General features: G+C 44.1%; 1 protein-coding gene across 1 annotated transcript in view; it reads right to left on the bottom strand.

The window, feature by feature from the left end:
* The window catches only part of ttn.2 (titin, tandem duplicate 2), a gene marked incomplete at its 3' end in the record, with an annotated part of 175,746 nt that overhangs the window by 22,224 nt on the left and 127,763 nt on the right, over positions 1–25,759 (bottom strand). The window contains exons 152-199 of the mRNA XM_088008422.1: positions 25,616–25,734; positions 25,353–25,533; positions 24,338–24,640; positions 23,654–24,223; positions 23,269–23,571; positions 23,025–23,181; positions 22,799–22,941; positions 22,592–22,710; positions 22,311–22,488; positions 21,943–22,227; positions 21,563–21,856; positions 21,174–21,473; positions 20,726–21,034; positions 20,407–20,633; positions 20,018–20,332; positions 19,798–19,912; positions 19,406–19,714; positions 19,133–19,314; positions 18,900–19,029; positions 18,631–18,782; positions 18,393–18,540; positions 18,077–18,297; positions 17,354–17,450; positions 16,941–17,237; positions 15,863–16,162; positions 15,462–15,776; positions 14,954–15,177; positions 14,496–14,646; positions 13,848–14,129; positions 13,456–13,758; positions 13,079–13,384; positions 12,529–12,810; positions 11,787–11,974; positions 11,050–11,161; positions 10,823–10,961; positions 10,472–10,635; positions 10,237–10,388; positions 9,433–9,589; positions 9,041–9,322; positions 8,656–8,955; positions 8,269–8,562; positions 6,119–8,123; positions 4,847–5,534; positions 3,737–4,001; positions 3,324–3,650; positions 1,829–2,113; positions 1,064–1,363; positions 679–981 (exon numbers count right to left, since the gene is read on the bottom strand). Of these exons, the coding sequence (XP_087864548.1) occupies positions 679–981; positions 1,064–1,363; positions 1,829–2,113; positions 3,324–3,650; positions 3,737–4,001; positions 4,847–5,534; positions 6,119–8,123; positions 8,269–8,562; positions 8,656–8,955; positions 9,041–9,322; positions 9,433–9,589; positions 10,237–10,388; positions 10,472–10,635; positions 10,823–10,961; positions 11,050–11,161; positions 11,787–11,974; positions 12,529–12,810; positions 13,079–13,384; positions 13,456–13,758; positions 13,848–14,129; positions 14,496–14,646; positions 14,954–15,177; positions 15,462–15,776; positions 15,863–16,162; positions 16,941–17,237; positions 17,354–17,450; positions 18,077–18,297; positions 18,393–18,540; positions 18,631–18,782; positions 18,900–19,029; positions 19,133–19,314; positions 19,406–19,714; positions 19,798–19,912; positions 20,018–20,332; positions 20,407–20,633; positions 20,726–21,034; positions 21,174–21,473; positions 21,563–21,856; positions 21,943–22,227; positions 22,311–22,488; positions 22,592–22,710; positions 22,799–22,941; positions 23,025–23,181; positions 23,269–23,571; positions 23,654–24,223; positions 24,338–24,640; positions 25,353–25,533; positions 25,616–25,734 (13,578 nt within the window). The remainder of the gene's footprint in view (positions 1–678; positions 982–1,063; positions 1,364–1,828; positions 2,114–3,323; positions 3,651–3,736; positions 4,002–4,846; positions 5,535–6,118; positions 8,124–8,268; positions 8,563–8,655; positions 8,956–9,040; positions 9,323–9,432; positions 9,590–10,236; positions 10,389–10,471; positions 10,636–10,822; positions 10,962–11,049; positions 11,162–11,786; positions 11,975–12,528; positions 12,811–13,078; positions 13,385–13,455; positions 13,759–13,847; positions 14,130–14,495; positions 14,647–14,953; positions 15,178–15,461; positions 15,777–15,862; positions 16,163–16,940; positions 17,238–17,353; positions 17,451–18,076; positions 18,298–18,392; positions 18,541–18,630; positions 18,783–18,899; positions 19,030–19,132; positions 19,315–19,405; positions 19,715–19,797; positions 19,913–20,017; positions 20,333–20,406; positions 20,634–20,725; positions 21,035–21,173; positions 21,474–21,562; positions 21,857–21,942; positions 22,228–22,310; positions 22,489–22,591; positions 22,711–22,798; positions 22,942–23,024; positions 23,182–23,268; positions 23,572–23,653; positions 24,224–24,337; positions 24,641–25,352; positions 25,534–25,615; positions 25,735–25,759) is intronic.

The raw sequence follows: 25,759 nt of genomic DNA, 5'->3' as shown, positions 1-25,759 counted from the left end.
CTATTTTGAGCTCCTTTCAGATTAAGCTGATTAGAGCATCTGAAAATGAGAAACTGCTGGCCACGCCCCCTAACTCAAAAACTTTTTAAAAAATTACTTAAATTATTTTTACTACGCTGTACTTTTTACTTTTTCTTTAGTAACTTTATTCTGAAGTACTGCTACTCCTATTTGAGTAAAATTTCTGAAAATTTTACACCATTAATCTGCTGCTGGCCATGTCCCCCACGTTTCATGTATGCAAACATACATGAAAATAGCTGCAAACAAATGCAATGATACATCTTTGAAAAGCAGACGTGGAGCCTCCTGTACAATCAACAAGATTGCAGTAAGTGGCTTCTGGATAGTAAGTCAACAGATAACACTTGTGTTTTCCAGCAGCCATTGTACAGAACATACAGCAGTAAAACCAGCTGATCAAACGTGCTGGAGCTCAGTGCCTGAAGATTTGTGACATTACATTCTGAAGGTTTTGAAATGGCTTGTTTTCCTGGCACCAAAGTACATAAATTTTTGCCAAGAAACATCTAGGTGGTTTATTTAAGCATTTGGGTTGCTTTTAGAAGCAGCAAAAACCCAAACAAAAGTACACAAATGTGCAAAGTACATCCCCTATAACAATTAAACCACAGTTCACAAGAACCTGTTATTTTGCAGTTAAGCTGATCTACTTACTGAGCTGCTCCTTGACCTCAAACACTCCCTCCGCCTCGCGGGCCAAGCTAACTCCAACCGAGTTCCTTGCTGCCACTCTGAACTTGTACTTTATTCCTTCCTTCAGACCAACCACCACAATGGTCAGGTCTTTGACGACAGAGTAAGGTGTCCACTTGTCCTCGGGAGCTCCCTCTTCCTGGTAATCAACAACATAACCGTTGATCTTAGCTCCTCCGTCTCTGAGGGGCTTCAGCCAGCCCAACGTGGCGCTGTTCTTTGAGATCTCCAACACATCCATCTTCTTAGGTGGGTCCGGTTCACCTTGATTTAAAGGTAGGCAATTATCAGACAAAAATTAAATAAATAAAAATAATCCACATCATTTATTTTAGGCTATACTCACTTATAGGATCCACAGCCAGATAGGATCTGGGAGAATCCTGAGGAACTCCAATTCCGTATTTGTTGTGCGCCATGACTCTGAAGTAGTACTCGATGCCTGGCGTCATGTTGGTCACCTTGAAGCTGGTTTTCTTCAGGTCCTCTGTGCATTTGGTCCAAGTCTTCCTATCCACTTCCCGTTTCTCCACAGTGTAATTAATAATGGGGCTGCCGCCATCATTTTCTGGAGGCAACCATGAGAGCTGAGCGGTTGTCTTAGTTATGTCGGTAGCATCCAAGCCGCCAACTGGGCCAGGAGTGTCTGGATAGAGTTAGAAATAAATTTAGTTGATAAAGATCAGGTATATTTTATAGACAAGTTGCAATGTGCCATCCCATGTCCAAGATCCTTCCGCCTAGCTACCTGCTAGAGGGCAAAAAGCTACTCGCTGATGATGACTACCATTGTAAAGTTGTCAACATACCATGCTAAAATTTAAATCTATGCATGACATATAAAAGAAAAAAAGGAAGACATGGTTTCTGTGGATCAAACTGTCAACACTACGACAATTAGAAAATGTTTTAATTGATAAAAGGGAAGTAGGTCAGTTATGCTAGCTTGACTTTGAAAACCTTAACATGTAGGTGTGCTGTGGAATTTGGTAAGTTTTGGTTCCATTAAAAAGAAGAAAAAAATCCGACCCACACGCTGAACTCTCTGACAAAACAACATGTTTAAATTAGCTAATCTACCACCGCTGAGTCAATGGCTTCCTGTTCTTACCGAGCACTTTGACTCGGACAAACACAGCTTTCTCTCCAGCCGAGTTGGACAGAGTCAGTGAATATTTCCCAGAGTCCTCTCTGGTGCTCTCAGGGATCACCAGGAAGCACATGGTGTCGACCTGGTCCACGTGACCTCGGCGTACGACGTTGTCCACACCCAGGCGCTTCCAGGTCACCTTGGGAGCTGGCCTTCCTCTGATCACGGCAAACAACCGGATGGGACACCCAGCCCTGACGGTGAGGCCTTTCCTCAAACTGGCATCCAGCTCGATTTCAGGGGCCTCTGTGGTCATGAAAGCACAAATAACTCTGTGAGCTCATGTAATGTCCTAAAAATGACCTATTTTAGTATATAAGATCCTATGAAATTCATTTGATTTTTTTCCCGAAATTCCACTATTTCTGTTTTCATTTTTCTCAATTCCATTTATTCCATGTCAGCCATATTTATTAACCCAGAAGTTATGTGAAAAAGATTAACAAATCATTAGCTGGAGCCACATTTCTTGTTTATCTGTATCACAAATGAAACAACTGCTGTTGTTTAACAGAAAATTGTTTTTATGAGGTGTTAAAAAGTGTTTCCATCTCGTTTTTTAAAGAACTCAAACATAATGCAAAAACACAAAATCTTATTTTATGATCTACCTTTTGGTGCAAATATCTTAGTGCACTTGAAATCAGATAAAACTAACTCACAGGTAACTTTTCAGCAAGATATAGAAACTTTTTTTAAGTTAATAATTCATTAATATTGATTAAAAAATACTGGTTCCACTGGGAGATTATTTCACTGATAGCAAGACATTTTTTCATGTTACAAATTAAATAATCTGGCAGTAGAACTAGTATTTTTTTTTCAATATTAAGACCATTTCTTGCTGAAAAGTTACTTCTAATAGTTTTATTTTACTAAGATATTTGTACAAAAAAGTGGACCAAGAATACTTATGTTTTTGCAGCGTATGTGCAAAACAATGAATCTTGCTTTTAACATAAAATTTACCTTTTAAAATCGCTTTAAATGTGTACATTTCCATAAAGATCTGGACATTTGCTAATTTTTTTTTCCTTTCCATCTGTCACAGGAATCTCCACTGAAGTAATGATTGTTAGTTGTTTTATTTTTAGTTGTTTGCGTTGCTTTACCAAAAATGAACAAAGTTTGTTTCATTCTTTTCCAAAAGGAATATATGATTCAATAATCACCTTCAGCTGCCACTTCTACTGATTTATTTAAATGTTACAGATTTAGTAGACATGACTAATTGCATCTAGCTAAATAGCTTCTTTATGAATAGTCGTCTAATTCTTGCACTTCCACTCAACCTTGTGCTGACAAAAACTACAGAAAGGTTTTTTTGTCATTTTCATAAAACTCGCTATTATCTGCCATTTCTATGTTTTATTGTGGATTACATTTTGTTTCTTAATTTCCACATTTCCGTCCGAATTTTCCGCATTCATAGAGCCTTTTAAGTGCATAGACTCACCAAGGATCTCCTTCGGAGACACTGCCTCCTTCAGGTAGGCATGGCGACCCCAGCCCACCTGGTTTTGGGCGGAGACTTTGAACTCATACTCCTGTTTCTCATCCAACTGGCCGATAGTGAACTCTGTGATCACCAGCGGCCCATGGGTATCGATTCTCTTCCAGCCCTCTGAGGGTTTCTCTGGGTCGGCGTCGCTCTTCAGCCTCAAGTCCAGGCTGTAGCCAATAATGGGGGCGCCGCCGTCGTACACGGGTTTAGACCAGGACAGGGTAATGGAGGTCTTTGTGCTGTCAGAAACCCTCAGGCCCGCTGGTGGCCCAGGTGGTTCTGAAAGTAGAGGTGAAAACATAAGACAGTGATGAATGGAAAAGCAAAGAGGAGAGGGTCCAGACTGAAAGTTGAGCTGAACTCACCAATAGGATCTTTGGCTGCAACAGGTCTGCAGGGTTTGCTTGGTTCTCCAAGGCCGACCTCGTTCTCTGCTTTCACTCTGAACTGGTATTCATGGTTTGGAATCAGGTTTGTCACTTTCATGCGTCTTTCAGAGATGGGGCTCTTTGTGCAAGCCACCCAGCGCACCGCCCGCTTCTCCTTCCTCTCCAGAATGTAGCCGGTGATGGACTTTCCTCCATCGTTCTCAGGTGGAGCCCAGACCACGGTCATCTCCTCCTTACTGACCTGCATCACAAAAACAGCAAATGGTCCAGTGACCAAGGAACTCGCTTCTACTAGGGATACAAACAATTAATCAACTAACAATTTATTAAATTATAATTAGTTCCAATTGAGTAACTAATTCATCTGCTTAAACCTTCTTTTAGTCCAAACAGTCTGTCCAAATAGAGTGAAGTGTGGGATACAAAATCCAATTTATGTGGTTTTGTTTTAAAATATAAAACTTGACAAGCTCCTCAAGTTGTTGCCTTAAGATTTTCAGCCCAGCTGGAGCAGCGTCAACATCTCGTTTAAAAATTATTGATGTACTACAAACACCAGGATGTGTTGTTAATAGAAAAGTGAAGGAGATAACGCAGAAAAATTATAACATGATGAAAAAAAAAACATGATGCCAATAAGCAAGGTTGAATTTGAGGGCTTTTTGTGAGTTGATGGACTTTATGGAGCAAAGTTTTAACATTCATTCAAGAGCAACAGACGGTTCTTCTGAATTCCTTATGAATCTCTGTTCATAAGGAATTAAGTGTACATTTTATTCATTTCATCTTACATTTTTTTTATTGAGGAACTTAAGAGGCTTCTGTTTTGTTATACTTTATAAATATATCTAAGTTTAATATGTACAGCAACCATGATTTTCTGTTTATTTGGTCAGTATTTAACATGGCTTTCACAAAATAATGTTAAAAGTCAATCATCTCTTTTAAAATTCAGCATATTATGAAAAGTTTTGTCCCCTTGATACAGGAGAAAACTCTGAGTTTTTAAGATTAGGTTATTAACCTATAACTTTAATCCCTAGTTTCTACAGCTACAATCTTTCCAAATCGAGACCTTATCTTTACCTTAGTAACTTCGGGGGTATCGGGGGGTCCAGGTCTGTTGAACTGAGTCTTGACAGTTACAGGCCTGCTTTCCATGGCGGGGCCAGTTCCCATCTTGTTCTCTGCTCTCACTCTGAAGATGTACTCATTACCCTCCACCAGTCGGGTGACGTTACAGTAAGGAGTGACTACAGAGGCGGAGTATGTGGACCAGACCATTCTCCTGGTCTCACATTTCTCCAGAATGTAACTGTCCACTTCGCAGCCTCCGTCGTCCTCTGGACCGTCCCACACCACTCTGCATTTGTCAGCTCCGATGCCGGTGATCCTCAGGTTCCTCACGGGTCCCGGCACATCCAAGACGTTGACGTTTGCGTAGGCTGTGAAGGTGCCAGCTGTATTAGTGGCAGTGACAACATACTTGCCGGTGTCTGAGCGTCTGGACTTGGTCAAAAGAAATTTGGAATAATCGGAACCGGTTTCATAGCTCATTCTGGGATTGTCTCCCACAGCTTTGTCTTTTATCCATTTGACTTCAGGCTGCGGTTTTCCTCTCAGGGCAGCCTCCATCCTGACCGACTCTCCAGCCTTCACTGTCACAGTTCCTGCTACCTTCAGGTCAATGACTGGCTTCTGGATCTCCTCCCTCACCACAATGTCAGGGATCTTTACCCATGCACTTTCTCCACCTTCATTCACAGTCTGGACCCTGAATAAAAAAATACAAGATTTTTATTTTCAAAAACACTTTTCAAGGCACCAGGGAAGAAATCACAAGAAAAAAAAGTTACATATGTCAATGAAAACTAGGGCTGGACAATAAATTGATAATTTATATTGTGATCAAGACATGATCTACACCAATGGAAAATATGTCTGATGACATGTTCAATGATTTCACTGAACTCCAATGCAGAACCGCACAGCATTCTGGGGACTGTAGGCTCTAACCATTCAACCTCTCACTGCTAGCTAAGCAAGGCTGGTGGCATCAACTAACTCACTCGACGTTGGCTAACCTAGAAACAATCTGTTGAGCAACTTGTGGTTGCCTAGCAACAATTTGTCCTTTCACCATTGTACCTTACAACTACTTAAAAATCAAAAACAACAGTGTAAAGTGTAAACTGTGGGTAAAACAGAAGGTTACGCCACCATTTTGGTTGAATTTCAGATAGCTAAAACAAAAAACTAATAAATTATTGTCATGTTTTTCAGCCATATCATCCAGTCCTAATAAAAATGTGCTAAACAAAGAATATTTCTTAGAAAAACAATCAAGTTTTAATTTACCTGAATGTGTAGGTTTGGTTTTCAACTAACTTGTCAGCCAAGAAAAAGGTATCTGTTAGTGTGCTGGTGTTGAGTTTCTCCCACTGTTCAGCATCTTTGTGTTTGCACTCCAGGTTGTACGAGAGGTTGGGGCTGCCGCCGTCATAGTCGGGCTTCCTCCATCTCAGATAGACAAAGTTTTTACCAATGTCGGTGGCTCTGAAGTTCTCCGGCTCACCAGGCTTCTCAATGGGGTCGATGGCCAGCAGAGCGGTCTTGGTCTCCACACAGGGGCCAGGTCCCAGCTTGTTGACGGCGCAGACGCGGAACAGGTACTCATGGCCTTCCATCAGTTTGGCTTTGATCTTGCGATTGGTGCAGTTGGAAGAGATCATGGACCACATGCTAATGCTGGGCTCACGGCACTCCACAATGTAATTGGTGATCTCAGACCCACCGTTGTCAATGGGTGCCTCCCAGTTGACCATGCATGAGTCCTTGGTGGCATAGGTTATGTGCAGATTCTGGCAGTGACTTGGTCTGTCCAGCACATTAACTGTGATGGTGCAGGAAGCCTCACCACCCTCATTTGAAGCCTTCAGTGTGTATTTTCCATGATCATTCCTCGTAGCTTCTTTTACCCTGAGGTGGACCACCGGGAGGTTCTGAATGATGGTCACTCGTTTGCTGTTCTCCAGAACCGTCTCCTCCTTTGACCAAATGACCTCAGGATCAGGACGGGCCTTGATGTAGCCAATGATGTTGATGTTGTGGCCGACACGCACGGTTAACCTCTCGCGACAGGTAGCCTCCATTTCAATCTCAGGAGGGATGAGGATATCCTGAGCAGTGATTGACTGTGGCATTTCTTTTGGCTCTCCATCTCCAATCATGTTTGAAGCAAAGACTCTGAAACTGTAGCTCACACCTTCTTCCAGACCCTTCACCCTATAGGCACACTGCTTGATGAGGTCATCCAGGTTCACTTTCTTCCACTCCTCGCTATCGGCTTTCTTCATTTCCACTGTGTAGCCAAGGATGGGGCTGCCTCCGTCTCTGGAGGGTTTTGTCCACACCAGGTCAGCAGTGTTCTTACTGTAATCCTTAACTTTGGGATTAATAGGAGAGCTTGGGACTGAGATGGGTCTGCAGGGCTTGCAGAGGTCAGAAGTAGGAGAAGGACCACTATAGCCAGCAATATTCTCTGCAAACACCCTGAATTCATATTCACTTCCTTCAAACAGACCCTGGACTCTGTATCGGAGGTCCTTGCAAGGGGTCCTATTAACACGGATCCATTTTCCTCCCTTGTGTCTGCGCTCTATGAGGTAGCCAGTGATCTGGCTGCCACCATCAGCTAGAGGCATGGTCCATCCGATCGTAACAGCATCTTCAGCCACATCATAATGCTGCGGTTTACCAGGTGCACTGGGTGGCATGAAGGTGTGTTCAGCCACGGTTGGCTTGCTCTCCAGCGGAGCACCCACTCCCATCTTGTTTGCGGCACGAATGCGAACCACATACTCAGTTCCTTTCTGCAGGCGGGTAATCCTGAGCTGCGTTTCAAGGCTGCCGGAGCTAACGCCTCCCCAAGTCTCCTTGTTGGACTCTCGTTTTTCCACAATGTAGTTAGTGACGGGGCTTCCGCCATCGTCCTTGGGAGGACGCCATTCGATTGTCATGGAGTCTGGAGTGACTTCCATGATGTTGACGGGTCCAATAGGTGCAGCTGGAACATCCAAAACAGTTACACTCAGGGCCACGGTTTTCGTCCCTGCCGCATTGGACACAGTGAGCAGGTAGGTGCCTGTGTGGTTCCTGGTACACTCGTTGATGTTGAGCACAGTTGAGAAATTGTCAGTATCAATTTTGACGTTGCCCTGGCTTGTGATTTCCTCCCCGTCAACAGACCACTTGGCAGTGGGAACAGGGATTCCTCTCATTAAAGCTGGTAACCTGATGGTGGTGCCAGCCTTCACAATGATGCCTTCAATCAGCTTAACATCCACCTCGACAATTGGTGGGACTATGAGAATACAGAGAAACACAAATTACTCCACATTTTCATGTTAATTTGATGTATCACAAACAAAGACACATGAATGGATAATAATAGAATAACTAAAGTTGTACATGTGTATTGATTGGTGTCTCTATATTCTGTTGCCTACCTAGTTTCTCCTGGCAGAGGATGGGCAGTGTGGTGTCAGGTCTACTGAGGCCAATGGCATTTTCAGTCCTCACTCTGAAGCGGTAGGTCTTTCCTTCCTCCAAGCCGGTAACATGACTCTCTGGGATGCTCACAGTCTTCCATTCTTCCCACTCTCTGGCTCCTTCTTCCTGATACTCCACAAAGAAGCCAGTGATCTCACTTCCTCCATCGCGATCAGGCCAGTTCCAGGCCAACCAGACCTCTGTTTTGTCCACATCAACGTGATGCAGATCTTTAGGAGGACCAGGAGGGACTGAAGCACAGAATGACAAGATTGTAAAGTAAGTAAGGTAAAGTAGTTATAAAAAGTATTTCTTGAATAAGTATTCACTGTTCTGATACTTACACAGAGGGTTCATTGCCTTGATAGCCTTTGGTGTCTCAACAAATTCGCTTCGGCCATACTGGTTTTCAGCAGCAACTCTGAATGAGTAGGATGTGCCCTCCATCAGGTGCTTCAGCATCATGCTGCGCTTCTTGGAGGTGGAGCAGACAGGAACCCACTGAGTGGATGCAGTGTCTTTCTTCTCTACCACAAAGTTAGTGATGCGAGAGCCGCCATTGTCTTCCGGATCCTTCCATGACAGGTAGGCGGAGTCACATCTGACATCAGACACCCGGAGGTGCTGAATAGGACCAGGTTTGTCTAAAGATAACAGAAAGAAAATGAGGAACGCTTCACAGGTCACACTTCTGTTATTGTTCCTTGTTTACCTTAATGCTATACTTACTAAGAACCAGCACAGTGCAGGTAGCAGTCTTGGAGCCGGCTGGGTTTTCCACGGTCAGAGTGTAGTCTCCACAGTCTCCACGGTTGCAGAATCTCATCTCCAGCTTTGTGCCAGCCTGGTTTGTCTCAATGTCAGCCCTGGTAGGAACCTCTGCATCGTTCTTCTTCCAGGTGACTGTGGGGAATGGCACGCCTTTGATGGTGGCCATCAGGGTGATGTGAGTGCCAGCCATGGCCTTCACCTCTCGGGTCATTCCAGCATCCAGGATCAACTCTGGAGGCTCTGCAATAAGAAATATCAAATTTATTTCCAATATGATAAAAATCACCTACAATTTAATTTAGTTTGTTGTGGAGTTAGATACATTTAGAGGTTGTTCATTTGTAACTCACCAAGCCTCTCCTGCACTCTGATTGGCTCCTTCAGGTTGGCTGGGTCAGACTCTCCAGCTGCATTCACAGCCATGACTCTGAAGCGGTACAGAGCGCCATCTTCCAGGTCTATCACCTTAAACTTGGTCTCCTGGCAGGAATCTGGAGTCTGGTTCACCTGTTGGCCAAAGAAGGGTCAAGGCTGACCATCTTATTTTTCTCAAAGAACCAGGAGATGAACACAGGGTCCTTCAGATAAAAATCAAATGGTGCATTTACACCAGCTTTGTTTAGGCCACTTTAATAAACCTCCAGTTTGTTTGCATGGAAAGTCTGTTTCATTCGGGGATGTGAATGTAAAATCAATCTCTGATGTTTATCAAAAAAGCGTAAAGCCAAAAAACCTCAGTCTTGGTTCAGCTAAAGTGAACTCTTGGGCAGTTTGAATGCATGTGTGAATGCCAAAAACAGTAAGTGGACTAAAGCACAGGGCATTCTGGGTAAATACAACCAAAACAAATGCCTGAGTCTAGCACTAGCGGGAGAAATGCCTTGTAGTGTTTTTCCAACAACAAAAGAGAAATACTATAACCACTAAAATCTGACGACACTTTTTTTGTTTGTACGTTATACTCAGCGTCTTCTTCAGAGGTTTTTGTGTCGTTTATTTGGTGCAGCTCCCCCACAGGTGAGGAGGGGAACAGGTTTTTTAAAGGGTATAGTTGACACAGTGCAGTGTGAAGGTGAACTGCAAATGTTGCAGTTTTGTTCCCTGATCGAACCGAGTCTACCGGGCTATAAGGTGTAAAACACCTTTAATCTCACCTTGTTCCACTCCTCTTGCCCAGCCTTCTGGAACTCCAGCAGGTATCCAAAGATCTTGCCTCGTCCGGTGTCGGTGGGCGGCTCCCAGGACAGAGTCACTGACTCTTTAGTGAAGTCGATGGCGCGAAGGTTGACAGGTGGACCAGGTTTCACTGAGGCAGAACATTTATCCAGTCATTATTACTGCTAACCTTATAAGGCTTATGAAATTGAAAGTTTTAAAACGTGAACCTACCGATGGGATCCTTGGCAAAAACTGGTTTGGATGGTGGGCTGGGGTCTCCAGCTCCCACCACGTTCTCAGCGCTGACTCTAAACTCGTATTCACAGCCTTGCAGCAGCTCTGTCACACAGTACTCCACTTTGGGATAGATTCTTTCTGTGCTGCAGCGAACCCATCTACAAAAATAACCATTTCACCCAATTTTTTAATAATCTGAAACATGGAAGTTTCACATGTTGAAAATAATGTGCCTGAAAGATGAAATCTTCCCGTCTTCCTGGAAATGTTTTGGCCATCTAAGAAGCTGTACCTTGTATTTTCTCAGTTACAACTGTTGCTTATCAGCGCTGTGGGATTATGTACCTGTTGGCCTTGGTCTCCTTCCTCTCTACAATGTAACCTGTGATTGGCTTTCCTCCATCAGCAGGTGGCTCCCAGCTGATCAGAGCGCAGTCATGGTAAACTTCCTTCACTGTGGGTTGCTTTGGCGCATCAGGCACCTCTGCAATGGAAACATGTCTAATGGTCAGACACCAATTTGACTTTGATCCTACCTGGAGAATGGATTTGTTTATTCAGCATCAGCTTACTGAAGACATCTCGAGCTTTGGTCTCCGCTGACAGGAGTGGGTCACTGATGCCGTACATGTTCTGAGCCATGATCCGGATGATGTACTCACGACCCTCGATCAGCTTTGGCACCTGTTAGTGACAAGCAGGGATGTGGTCAATCCCTCAATCATCTACTGTCCAATTTTCAACATTTAAGCTTCCAGAGTTTTCTGGTAACTTTACTGAAAATGGGTTCTCTCTCTATTCTAGCTGAAACTATTAGAAGGACCTAAACAGAGACATCCACAGAAACTATTCTGATCCTGCAATTCATTTAGTGGACAGCAGGGGGCATCGTTCCAAACATTTTTACTTATTCAATAAAATGTGAACATTTATGATTGATTTGAAGTGAGAGATTAAGTTTGAAACTGCTTAGGGCTGAGCTAAGTTGAGAAAACCAACTGTATTTTGTGATTCTTCGCCTGGTAAAAAGTTTGTACTTATTACTAACCAATGCTGCCTTATGCAGATGTTTTTCTTCTTTGGTAATGAGCAGAAGGCTTTAATACTGAATCAGATTAAAAAAAAGGTAACAAGCTATAAGAGGTTATAGTATTGGTGAAATAATCTTGCATAACAGTAAATAATTTATCCACACTGTCTTTTTTCACATTCATCCAAACCAGAAAATACAGAAAACCCTATTGTATCTCTGGGTTGTGTATTTTTTTAAGTATTTTTTCTGCTTAAGAGTTTGGAGACTAAAACTGACCTTGCAGGAGGTTCTGATGGAGGAAGAGGTGACGGGCATCCACAGGTCTCTGTTGGTGTCTCTCTTCTCGATGATGTAGTTGGAGATGGCGCAGCCGCCGTCATCTAGAGGAGGGTTCCAGGAGATGACCATGTAGTTCCTGTAGACTTCGTTGAACACTACGGGGCCCTCTGGTGGCTGAGGACGGTCTGACAGGAGGAAAGAGTCGCACAAATTAAAGCTAAAGTTTATCTTCAGGTCATACAAGTTTAAACTGTGGCAATAAATATGAGTGATTTTTAGGGTTGCCCAAGTTAAATAGTGTGAGAAAACCACAATTTTGTGTTTATTCAGTCAGTATAACAAAAAATCTGAACACAATGTGATTCTTTGCTAAAATTCCACATTTGAAAAATTCAACCCTTTGTGTTATGGAAAGACAGTTGGCCGTCTTGATACAAAATACAACTTTATAAGAAAATGGCCACTTTTCCGTTAACCGTTAGTAGTTTGTTAAGAGCAATCAACTTTAGAGTAACTCAATAATCAATAACTCTTACTTCTGTTGAATTGGAGAAATCCCTAAATGGAGATTAAAATCCAGCAGAATTGCAGAGGAAGGCAGTAGCCAGGCTAATTAAATTAGCACCTTTCAGGTTTTCAGTTTTTACATATATTATTATTTTAGAGCAATTGGAGATCTGATCATTGAAGGTTATGTTTCAAACCTGAAGATGGACGTAAGTGTCTCGTCGTAACTCACCGACTACAGTGATGGTGCAGATTCCTGTGCGAGGCCCGGCGGCGTTCTCGACGCTGACGCAGTAGCGGCCGCTGTGTTCTCTCTTGGCCTTGCTGATGTTCAGGCTGAGGTGGCGTGCGGTGCTGTGAAGGTTGAGCTCTTCGTCTGATTTAAGCTCTTCGTCGTTCTTCGTCCAGGTGATTGTGGGGGTCGGCTTGCCGCTGTAACGTCCTGACAGCATGCATGGATCTCCCACCTTGACCATCATCGTGTCTCTGAAGTCCAGGTCCAAAGTAGGTGGCTCTGAATTGGGACAAAAGCAGTTTGGAATCTTTCAGAAATTACATGTTTTTATGTGCCATAGCACATGATCAATGTATATGGTTTTAAAAACTGTTGACTTGTCATGTGTATTATAAGACTTTTAGATGTTCTATTTTTTCCTCTTTGTTTTATGATATTCTCCTGTTTTCTGCAGTATGATCTTTAAATGTTTTCTGAAAATGAGAATTAGTTGTCAATCTCCTCACCTGGTTAAATAAATAAAAGACAATGTTTGTGTGCGACTCACCAAGCTCGTCCTTGCACTGGACAGGTTTGGTGGGGAAGGAGTGCTTGCCCTGCCCCACCTGGTTGACGGCTGAGACTCTGAACTCGTGACTCGAGCCTTCCTTCAGTCCGGTTAGCGTGAACTTCCTGTCCATCAGCTTGTCCTCGCCTCCGACCCGAGTGAAAGTGTCACGGCCCACCATTCGGGACTCAAGGACGTAGGAGGTCACCTCTGCACCACCGTCGTATTTGGGTGGTCTCCAGGCAACAGAGATGGAGTCCTTGGTAACACCTGTGATAATCAGGTCCTCTGGACGCTCCGGGACGGCTGCAGGAGACAGAAATTAGTTTCAGAGCTGCAGTTTTTCTGTATTTAGAATTTCCCTGCTTTGGACTTACAGATTGGGTCTTTAATGAGGACCATCTTGTCGATCTCGATGAAAGGTCCCATTCCGATGATGTTCTCAGCTGCGATCCTGAAGAAGTAGCCCTTGCCTTCGATCAGTCCCTGCACCACAGCGTTGTTCCTCGTCACCGTGTAGGACACCGAGGTCCAGCCCATTCGGTCGGACTCTCGTTTCTCGATGATGTAGTTGGTGATGGCCGAGCCGCCGTCGTCTTCGGGGGAGTACCAGGTCAGTTTGCAGGAGTCGGTGGTCAGATTTTCACCAGCGAAGGGAAGACCGACAGGTCCAGGAACATCTTAGGGAAGAAGAGGGACAAAGTTAAACGATGAGGAACTGTTTTTAGAAAGAAAAATGAAAAAATTTCTTCCTGAACTTTTCACTCACCGAGAACCTCAACGATGACGGCCTTCTTCCTCTCTCCTCCCTCGTTCTTGGCGCTCAGTGTGTACATGCCCTGATGCTGCCGTTTGCAGTTCTTGATGACCAGAGAGTTAGAGATGCCTGTTGTCTCCACCACGGCCTCTTTGGGCACCTCGGCGTCGTCACGGCACCAGGTGATCTGCGGGGCGGGTTTGCCTGACACGTAGGCGATGATGCGGATAGTGGCTCCGGCGTGGACCACAATCTTCTCCTTCACTGAGGCATCAAGGTCCATCTCAGGAGGAACTGGGGATGGAGATTGTTTTTAATTAAAGGTGACCTATTATACTTCCTTGAACAGGTTAGGATAGGGCTTTAGGCCACACAAAACATGTTTATTATATTTATAGACAAGATATTTCTTAGATAGACATTTTAGCTGTTTTAGGGCCTCATATCTCTTTAAGACAAAATAAGCTGCTGCTGGCCAAAACAGCTCAGTTTCCAGACACCAAAAAACATTAACTTGCTACCAAAAATTTCTGTTTCTTTTGAAAGTGCTTGAATAATTTTTAGGAGCATACAAAAATGTGCAAAATGTGAATTTTACAAGATATTTCTCATTTAAAGTTCATATGTCCACACTTTAATGGCTGTTGATCGGTGCCTTACTTGTTCTGTCTTTGACTTCGATCAGCTCAGACACGAGACCTGGGTCTCCCACACCAGCAGAGTTCACGGCTCGGACTCTGAACTGGTACAGCCCTCCTTCTTTCAGGTCGGTCACAACAAACTTAGTTCCTCTGATCTCTGTGTCCTTTGCCTGCAAAGACACAAACACATCAAGAGCTGCACTGAGAAAACATAAAATATTACCAGGTATTTTGGTGCAAATATCTCATTACTTGAAATAAGATAAAACAAGTAACTTTTTAGCAATATATAGGAATCAATTATTACACATAAAACAATTACTTTTTCATCAATGTTAAGGAATTATTGACTTAAACAAGCTCCTATGTTGTGTTGAAGAGTTAGTTACGTCTAAGTATATTTGCACTAGAAACTAAACCAAAAATACTTGGAAAGATTTGGTGTTTTTGCAGTTTGGACTTCAGAAGAGACTCTACCTTCGTCCAGCTCTCGTCGCTCTCAGGCTCCTTCTCTTCCTCGGCTTCGCTCAGCAGCAACCTCCTCTTAGCTTTCTTCTCCTCTTCCTCCTTGTTTATCTCCTTCAACTCAACAATATAACCTGTCACCTTCGACCCTCCGTCTGTAGAGGGAGGGAGCCACTCCAGCTCCACCGTTGATTTAGTCCAGTCGATCACCTTCGGGTAAGGCGGCCCTGGAGGCTCTACATAAAGAAAATGTAAAGCTTCAGTTTGATGCAACATTATCAGGAGTAAAAACACTCATTGGCATAAGTGAGAGCATTGAACAAACAAATAATCATCCATCCACAACACACGGCGCTAAACAGTAAAAAAATCATTTAACAAAGTCTTGAGGCAGATCATTTGGCTCAAGGAATTTGAATAATGAAAGTACAGCCTAATTTATTTAAAAATAAGCTAACAAAGTTGTTCTAAATTGCAGGAAGACCAGGATTATGGAGATCAGAGCAATACGATGACGTACTGATGGGGTCTCTGCAGAGTACAGGGTCAGAGGGCAAGCTAGGCAGGCCGCAGCCGGCGGCGTTGATGGCGATCACCCTGAACTGGTACAGGGCGCCCTCCAGCAGGCCTGTAACGTCCCAGTTGTTGCCCAGTGGGAGCGCACGGATTGGTTCCCGGGTGACACGGGTCCAGCGTTTGGAAGTGGTCTCCTTCTTCTCGACGAAGTAGCCGGTGATGGGGGATCCGCCGTCATATTTGGGCTCATCCCAGTTGACGGTCATGGACTCCAGACAGACTTCAGTAACTGTTGGTTTCTCACACTGACCGGGAACAGCTACAGGAGGACAGCTTGGTCATCAGTCATCAAGAATATTCACAGGAGCATCAAATGTATTATATTTAAAACCTCTCTAAACTTACTGAAGAGGTTTCTGGCCTTCTCTGGCTCACTGATCACTCCTGGTCCGATTCCAAACTTGTTCTGGGCCATGACTCTGAACTCGTACTCGTGGTTCTCTGTAAGACGTGTCACCACGTAGGCGCACTCTTTCGGGTCGTTGGAGACGTGGACCCAGGTCTTTCTGTTGTCCTCACGCTTCTCAACCACATAGTTGGTGATCTTGGATCCACCATCATCTGTGGGAGGGTTCCAGGCCAGGCCGATCCTCTCCGCAAACACCTCTGTGAACTTGATCGGTCCCACTGGTGGGCCAGGAGGTCCTGGAAGTCAGAAATAAAAATATATCATTTTTCCATTCAGTTAAATCATCTTAGTTAATGTTTAGCTAAAATGATTAATTTTCTCACCATTTTGCCCAGTGAAAAACATTAAAAATAGTTAATAGTTTTGTGATAAAAATGTCATTAAGAGATCATTTTGTGAATATTTCGGTATCAGGAATTAGCCATGTTTTGCTTTATATATAGCAATGAAGCTAAATATCTAATTCGCATATAAAAAGATTTCTAAAATGACTGTTTAATATTAGCCCAACACAAAAGATTAAAAACAGTTCAGAATACTTTAATGATAAAAATGTCAGTTCTTAAAAAGATGGTCATTTAGTTAAATTATGGGTAGCAGAAGCAGTTTTACAGAGAAAACCTTCCCATTTATGTTTAAACTTCACCTCCTGTGCTTTAAGTATTTATTTACACATTCAGAATAAATGGCTGCAAGTTTAATTTGTGTTCTGTTTAATACTATATGTTTGATAAGAGCTGACTTACAGGTCGTTTTGGGGAAATGCTGATACCGGGAATTAGCCTAGAGCTTGTTTTGCGTTAGCAATGACGTTAACGGTCTAATTAGCATATGAAAAGATCGCTAAAATGACTGTTTATCATTAGTAACAGCTAAGGATACCACTTTGGATGCTTTATGGCACTAGCAATTTTACTTGGTGCATTCATTTCACATGAAAAAGAGCTGATGCATATTTTATTTTCTGTTTATATTTTAGTTTCACCCAACACCTAGTGATAACAGTAAACTCACCCAGCACTGCCAGCTTGATGTCCTTGGAGACAGTACCCAGGCTATTACTGGCCGTCAGGCTGTAGAGGGCGCTGTCGTTCCGGCTGGCCTGCTGGATCAACAGTGTGCACTTGTCTGGGGTCACCAGTTTGTTGATGTGCTGGTCATACTGGACAGCAGCCTTTTCCTCGGGTTTGGCCAGGCTGGCCTTGTGCCAGGTCAGCGTTGGGAAGGGACAGCCGCTGATCCTCGCCACGATGCTGACGTCGCAGCCCTCCTCGCCCTCCATGGCTTCACGCAGCTCAATGGTGGGAGGACCTGCAGAAAAACAACAAACATAAGAAATTAACCATTGGCTAAATATAAAACCTAGATAGTTATAGACATGTTTCCAAGGAAAACAATAGGAAATGATTGAGGTAGTTGTCACTCACATGTCTGATCCTTGATGATCAGAGGTCCAACGGTGGCAGAAGGTCGGCTGGGTCCAGCTGCATTCACAGCTTTTACTCTGAATTCATATTCTCCTCCCTGCAGGTCAGGTTTGATTTAATTTATTTAGGATGATTCATGGCAGTGTCAAGAAACACAACAATATATTACTATGCAAATCACATAACAGAACACAGTACATGTAGTTCTATTAAAAGAAGCAAAGACGAAAAAACAGAAACATAAATCTAAAAACAAAATATAAGACACTTGATGTTAAGCAGTGGAAGACATTATCAAACAGTTCATGACTGGTTTGTCTTCAACCAATTTTTAGAAATTGCAGTTTTCACACTGATGTAAACTAATAGTCCATCCCATGAACATGCACCTCTGATAGAAGCCTCCTTCTGGCTAAACTGTGTTTTGCACCTCAGTGTGTTTGTATCTTACTATCCCATTATCACCTAATGGTGGTGGGACAAGCTTTTTAAAAACCTTAAGAATAAGACAGACGTGTTGTATAACAGTACGTTATATGAGGGAAATAAATTACTGCATGTTTATAAATTCTAGCTGACTGTGTTTTGAGAAAAGATTGTACATAACAGAAGTTTCCTAAATTGAATTTGATGATGTTTGAAGAAAACTGGTCTAAACTGTATTGTATTGACGAACTACCACTGCTGAGTGCTGTATCTACAGGCAAGAGGTAGTAAACTGACCTCCTTCAGATCCTCCACAATGAAAGTGAGCTCCTCCACATCCCTCTTGTTGCACTGCTTCCAGGTCTCCTTCTCCTTGCCGGTGGTGTCCCAGCTCAGACGCTCGATGATGTAATGTTTTACAGGTGAGCCGCCGTTGTTCTTTGGAGGCTCCCAGCTCAGAGTGACGGTGTTCTTTGTGACTAGGTTTACCTTCAGCTTGGTTGGGGGGTCAGGTGGGTCTGAGGAGATGGCAAAAGAACAATAAACTTTGTAGACACTATTCTGGAAATATAGTGTTGCATACGTGCAGCTGGAAAAGTGGGATTGTCCTCACAGATGGGATCTCTGGCTCTGATGGGTTCGGTTGTCTCGGTAAAAGGACCAAATCCCAGTCTGTTTTCTGCTCGAACCCTGAACAGGTAATCCTGACCCTCAAGCAGGCCTGGAACCACAAAGGCCTGGCTAGCACAAGCGGCATTCACCTGGGAGTAAAACAAATAGGCCAAAGTTATCATTCAAGCACAGGAAACATGAAGATGACGAGGCAGAAAATCAACACACTGCCTTTTTACCTTGGTCCAGGCCTTGTCAATCACAGACTTCTTCTCAATGAAGTAGCTCTTGATCCTCTCTCCTCCGTCAGTGTCAGGGAGCTTCCAGATCAGCCTCATGGTGGAGCGAGTTACATCTGTGACCTTCAGGTCCTTTGGAGGTCCAGGAACATCTTCAAACAAAACCAAAAGCAAAGTCAGACGTCCATAAACATAAAATGAACAATTTCTACAAACCATAAACTCAGGTTAATTCAGACAGAACGTTTCTGCTGATTAAAGGTCCATACCGACGACAATGACTCTGACGTTGACATGTTTCTGTCCAGACTTGTTCTTGGCTGTGATGGTGTAACGTCCAGAATGGCTCCTCAAGCTCACAGGGATGTTCACGACTGACGTGGTGTCTGTGGACTCAACCTGGAAACAGTTATAAGCATTTTAATACAAACTCTTATAGGTCTGGATTTGATATGCTTCCTTTCTGAGCCTCGCACACCAAAGAACAATCAACTGTCCTTACCTGAGCCTCAACAGGGATTGTGTGCAGTTTGTTCTTTTTCTCGCTCTTGGCTTTGCCTTCGTAGTCCCATGTAACCTTGGGAGCCGGCCGGCCCTTAATGGTTGCAGGAATCCTGATTGGATCTCCAGCACGAATGTTGACTAGCTCCTCAGCCATGACATCAATTGTAATGACAGGAGGAACTGTCATAAAGAGAATACATCAACAGAAGGTCAGAGACAAGTAAACTGTCTCTATCCGTTTGCCGTTTTGACAGTTCAAGGTTCAACATACGTTGGACATCCTCTATCAGAACTTCGCTGGTGCGTGGGCTGGGGTCGGACTCGCCGATGTCGTTGACAGCGATGATCCTGAAGCGGTAGCGTTTCAACTCACGGAGACTGGGCACGGTGAACTCTGTGGTGGGGTGCAGGCTGTCAATGTCGTTGATCTTGTGCCACTCTGACGAACCTTCATCCTGAATCTGGATAATGTAGCCCTTAATGGGGCTTCCTCCGTCACTCTCCGGTGGCTTCCAGGACAGCGTGACGCTGTGCTTCGTCTTGTCAGCAACCTCAGGAGCAGCGGGCATGCTTGGAGGAGCTGGGAGATGAGAAGAAGTTTGGATTTTTGAATAAACATGTATTTATTAGCTTCGGAAAATGTTCCTGGTGTGATGAACTCACTGATTGGATCAACTGCAAAGGCAGAGTCAGACGGCCCACTGAATGGTCCAGTTCCAGCTGAATTGGAGGCAGCAACCCTGAACTCGTACTCAGTTCCTTCAAACAGTCGAGTCACCTGATTGAAATAGTAATGAATGTGTTTAGTGTTTTTGATGTTTCATCTATTAAAGTGACCACAATAAAATACATGTAAGCAACAAACCAACCCCAGGAAGCTCACCTGATACTCCCAACCTTTTGTGCCTCTTTTAGTGACCGGCACCTTGTTAACTTTGGCCCAATAGTCCGTTCCTTTCTCTCTTTTCTCCAGCCAGTAGCCAGTGATCATTGAGCCTCCAGTCTCTCTAGGAGGCTCCCATGTTAGTGTCATGGAGGTCTTGGAGTATTCTGCAATAGTTGGTTTCTGTGGTGGGCCAGGAAGACCAAATGGATCTGTGATAAGGACTTCCTCCGTTGTACACGGGTCAGATATGCCGTACTTGTTTTCGGCTCTGACTTGGAACAGATAGGTCTTGTTGGTCTCCAACTCCCACACCTATAAAAGGAAGAGCGTTAGCCCTCCACTTACAGTCACAAGCGCTTATCATTAATGCTTTTGTTGTGACATACCCCTAATTTCCTTTCAATTACGGCATTGTTGACCACTTCCCACTGTGGCTCAGGTGGAGCCTCTTCTCCCTCTTCTGGCTCAGGCTGGTCTTTACGCACTTCCTTCCTCTGAATAATGTAGTTGGTCAGCTCACTTCCACCATTATCAACTGGTGGGTCCCAGTTTAAGTAGCAAGACTCGGCCCTGATGTTTGACACAGCCAGATTCCTGGGTGGTGTTGGTCGGTCTGAGGAGAAAACAAGCAGAAAGTCAACACGCTAATCTTTATTAACTTTTTAATTTCTTTAGCAGCATGTTCCCCGCATGTTGCCCACTCACCAAGCACCATGACATAGACAGTGTGTTTGGCGGAGCCCATGTTGTTGGATGCTGACACAGTGTAGCTGCCGCGGTCCCTCCTGTTGGCAGCTGGGATGGATAGTTTGGTCCTGGCATTCAACCTTCCAGTCACCTCTGTTTCCAGAAGCAGTGTCTCTGTCGGCTTGTCGATTAGCACGTCGTCCTTGGACCACTCGATGTTTGGGATGGGGAGTCCAATGATGTCAGCAGGAATTTCAATAGGCTCACCCTTCTTCACAGTAATGCAGTCAGCAGTAAAGTGCTTCAGCATGTGGACCTCAGGACCAACTGACAGATTAGGAGAGACACCAAAATTCAGGACATGAGGAAAAACATTACCAGCATACCTACTGGTTTGACTTTGCTTATATAAATATTTCTCTAAATACAATGGTGCAATGGAAGTTTTAACGAAATGTGGTCTCACCTTCATCATCTTGAATTACTACAGTCAGTGGAATGGACGGCTCACTCTCTCCAATGAGATTGGCACACTTGATTCTGAACTCATACATCCAAGCCTCCTCCAGGCCTTCAACAGTGAGAGTCATGTTGGGGCAGATCTCTGTGTTGCAGGGCTCAAAGGCCTGTTGGTCCTGCCTCTTCTTCTCTACGAAGTACCCTATAACTGGGCTGCCACCATCACTGCGCGGTGGCTTCCAGGCCAGAGTGATGGAGTTTTTGGTCCTCTCTGTGTAGTGGAACTTCTCAGGGTATGATGGTGGACCTGCACAGTCATCAAACCCAGTTATGTTTCAGTTAAAAACCCAGCTCTGATTTCTTTCTGTCCTGGCGATAAAAAGCTTTTGAACTTACCCTGAGGATCCACAGCTTTGATGGGTCCCAGCTCAACAGGAACACCCAAACCGTACTTGTTCTTGGCGGTGACACGGAAGAAGTACTCCTGTCCCTCCATGATTCCTACACACTCGCACTTGGACGAAGGAGTTTCAACAGGCTGCCTCCATGTGTGCATCTTAGCATCCCTTCGTTCCACAAGAAAGCCTGTCAGATCGCTGCCTCCGTCATCTTCTGGGTCATCCCAGTTCAGGAAAATCATCTTACGAGTAACAACGACTGGCTTCAAGTCCTTGACGGGACCAGGGACATCTAAAACATTAAATAAAACAAGGCATTAATGTAAAAGTACTGGTAATAATATTATGTTTTTGCAGGTTTGCTGGACTTTTAATTACCCATCACTTCCACTCTGGTTGATGCAGACTTGGAGCCACTGGGGTTGCAGGCAGAGATCTGGTATTTTCCACAGTCTTGCCTCTGGACATTCTTGATTGAGACAACACTGTCGTTGCCCTCACTAAGGATCTCCACACGGTCTTTATCTGGTTTGCCATCATCCTTTGTCCAGGTGATGGACGGATAAGGTTTACCAGTGACTGTAGCAGGAACACGCAGCGTCTCTCCAGCTCTGATGATTATACCATTCTTGATGGCAAGGTCCATGTCAATTACTGGAATCTCTGTGGAGTGCAACAAGGAAAGGTTAGAATGCTGAAAATACAAATGGTCCAAAAGTAACTAGAAGTTCTCGTTTTAGGCAGACCTGCTGGGTTCCGGACAAAAACAGCGTCTGTGAAACCAGGGGTTCCTTCTCCTGCAGCGTTGCAGGCGATGACTCTGACTGTGTACTTCGCTCCCTCACGAACTCCATAGACAGTGAAGTTACGTTGCTTCCAGGCACGTTCTGTTGATCTAGACCAGTCCTTGGTACCAGCCATTGCCTGAGGAACAGACAACCAGTCTAGTCTCAATTGGGGGTTTTCAGATGATTTACCAGAAAACAAGGTATATTCCTGAGCAAAATCATAAACTAAATCTTCTGACCTTATCCACATGGTATCCCAGAATCTCTCCTCCACCATTGTCGGCAGGAGGATCCCACTCTACTTCGATGGAGTGGTCAGTGGTTACCACCACTCTGGCAATGGGAGGTCCAGGTGGCACTACAAGGTTAGAGGAAACGCCATAAGTTGATTAAAATATCATCTGACTAGCATCTTCTGCTGTGAAGATTTAGATTAGTTTACATACAGATTGGAGCCTGCGCTGTTTTAGGCTCAGAGGGAGGACTGAACTTTCCAGGGCCGGCCTGGTTTTCAGCCGCCACCCTGAAGATGTAAGTGAGTCCCTCCAGGAGACCTTCAACGTTCAGCTCCGTGTCTGGGACGATGTCCCTGGAGATCAGCACAGCAGGAAGGATTGTTTTCATGAGCTTGAAGACGTGCCTCTGTTTGAAATGAGAATCAGATTTCCTCACCTGTTGACACGTGCCCAGTGGGAGCTGTTGATCTCCCTGCGCTCCACCCAGTATCCCAGAATGGGGCTGCCATTGTCTTTTGGCACCTCCCAAGTGACCAGCATGCTGTTGGCTGTGACGTCGTCAATCTGTGGCTTATCTGGAGCCTCGGGAGGTTCTGAGGAAAATGTAAAAGAATGTCTTAGTTTTTGTCTACTACTTGTACAGACAAAGCTACTGATAATATTCCCTTATATGTGCATACCGAAAGGATTCTTGGCGATGAGAGGTTTGGAGACGCAGGGTGGACCAGGGCCAAACTTGTTTTCAGCTACGACCCTGAAGATATACTCCTTCTTCTCGATGAGTTTGGGCACCAGGTAGCGGCAGCCTCTCAGTGTGCTGGTAACACAACTCCAGCCGAACTCCAGCTTGGAGTTGTCCTTCTTCTCCAGGGTGTAGTTGAGGATCTCACTGCCGCCGTCATCCAGAGGAGGATCCCACTTGCAAATGACTGAGTTCTTCCTCACTTCCTCAAATCTAAAGTTCACAGGAGGACCAGGAGTATCTGCAAGCACAATAGATAAGATCTTATAGTGTGACCACTCAACTGACTGTCCAAATGTGCGATAACATCAGTGTTCCCTTACCGAGCACGTTGACCTCGCAGGTTGCTGAGGCAATGCCGTGGTCGTTCTCCACCTTCACCATGTAGACCCCATGATCTGGGCGGACTGACTCATTAATGATGATGGAGGACACGCCCCTGTGACTGTTATTGATGGTCAGACGTTCATTTATGGTGGGATAGTCAGGCTCCTCCACCACTGGCTCAGCAGCTTCCTCCTCTGGCTTCTTCTCCTCCTCAGGCTTCTTCTCCTCTCCTTTCTTTTCCTCTCCCTCCTTCTTCTCCTCTTTAGTCTCCGCTTCTCCCTCTGGCTTTTTCTCCTCTTCCTTCTTCTCCTCTCCCTCTTTCTTCTCCTCTCCCTCTTTCTTCTCCTCTCCCTCTTTCTTCTCCTCCTCCTTCTTCTCTGGCTTCTTCTTCAGGGGTTTCTCAGGTCTCTTGCGGAGCGGTTCAGGCTGGATCACCTGGTTGTTCCAGTACCAGGTGATCTGAGGGTACGGCGAGCCGGAAATATTGGCGTCCAGGCAGATCTCGCAGCCTCGCTTCACGCTGAGGCCGGACTGCAGGCTACCACTGAGGAAAACCTTTGGAGGATCTGAAACACAAAGTAAAATTAACTTAAACTTGACTCTAAAACCCAACAGTGGAACGACAGAAGAGGAAAGTGGTACTTAGCAGAACATTGTTGAGTTTTTTTTCTTCTCCTTACCAACAGCATCAGAGGCTTTAACGAACAATGTGTTGCGTGACGGATCACTGATGCCAGCAGCATTTTCAGCTTTGACTCTGAACATGTAGTTCTTGCCCTCTGTTAGTCCTCTGACTGTGTAGGACAGGACAGGAACCAGGAAGTCATTGCACCTCTCCCACTTGTCCTCGCCCTTCTGCTGCCTCTCCAGAATGTAGCCCATGATTTTGGCGCCGCCATCATACATAGGAGGCTTCCAGGTCAGGGTTATAGTGCTGGAAGTGGGGTTGTGGGTTTCCACATCCACTGGCGCGTCAGGAGCATCTGGGTCAACAAACATACAATCCAATTATCTTAAATGGGACAGTCAAGTTAAATTATTAACAGGACATTATTTTGACCACGAAATAGGGAACAAAGTTGTAATATTACCAAAATAAAGTCATAGTTACTAAAATAAAGTGGTAGTATTACCAAAATAAAGTCATAGTTACTAAAATAAAGTGGTAGTATTACCAAAATAGTCAAAATAATAGAAGAACAAAGTTCTAAAAATATGAGAACAAAGTCGTAATATTACTGACAAAATCGCAATAAAACAAGAATAAAGTTCTAATATTAAAAGAACAAAGTCATAAAAATACAAGAATTCATTTCTATCATTACAAAACTGAAACCATAGTGTAACAAGAATAAAGTCGTAAAAATACGAGAATACACATAAAATAAGATTAAAGTTGTAATATCAGAATAAAGTAATCAAAATTAAGATAATGAAGTAGTAATTTTATTAGAACAGTCAACTTTTTTCTTGTAATATGCAAGAAATTAAAGTTATAATTTTATTTTCATAAAACTATGACTTTATTGGGCAATTAAATAATTTTTTTCTTTGCTTGGCCGTAATTCTCCGTTGCATCAGCTAGCATCAGCTAGCATTATTTCAATACACAAAAACCATGAGCAGATTGAGACATACAGCCTACAATGAGTTAATTTTCATGAATAGTATCACAAAGTAAACTATTTTTCATACGTTTTTGGTCCTCCGCAATGACAGGGTTGCGCAGTTCGATGAACTCTCCTCCTCCAATCTTGTTGACGGCCTGGACTCTGAAGTAGTACTCTCCGTTGGGGATGAGGTCTTTCACCGTCCAGCTCACCTTGTTCTCTCCAGACATCATGTTGACGTAGGTCCTTCTACCAGCCTCACGCCGCTGCAGCCACATGAGCACCATCAGTTTGAGGTATTAAAACTATCAGAAACTTTTTTATTTTAAAGCTGAAAATGAAACGGACCTGAAGGACGTAGTGAAGAATCGGGCTGCCGCCGTCATAGTCTGGAGGATCCCAGGAAACTTTACATGAGCTCTTTGTGATTTCTGATGCAACAATCTCTTTGCAGGGACCAGGAAGACCTGAAGACACAGAGACATGTTGAAG

Source organism: Poecilia mexicana, unplaced genomic scaffold, assembly GCF_051168715.1.
Source record: "Poecilia mexicana isolate PSO_F unplaced genomic scaffold, ASM5116871v1 scaffold_2, whole genome shotgun sequence".
Lineage (NCBI taxonomy): Eukaryota > Metazoa > Chordata > Actinopteri > Cyprinodontiformes > Poeciliidae > Poecilia > Poecilia mexicana.
Note: the sequence above shows the minus strand (reverse complement) of the source record. Positions and strands in the feature narration are given on the sequence as shown.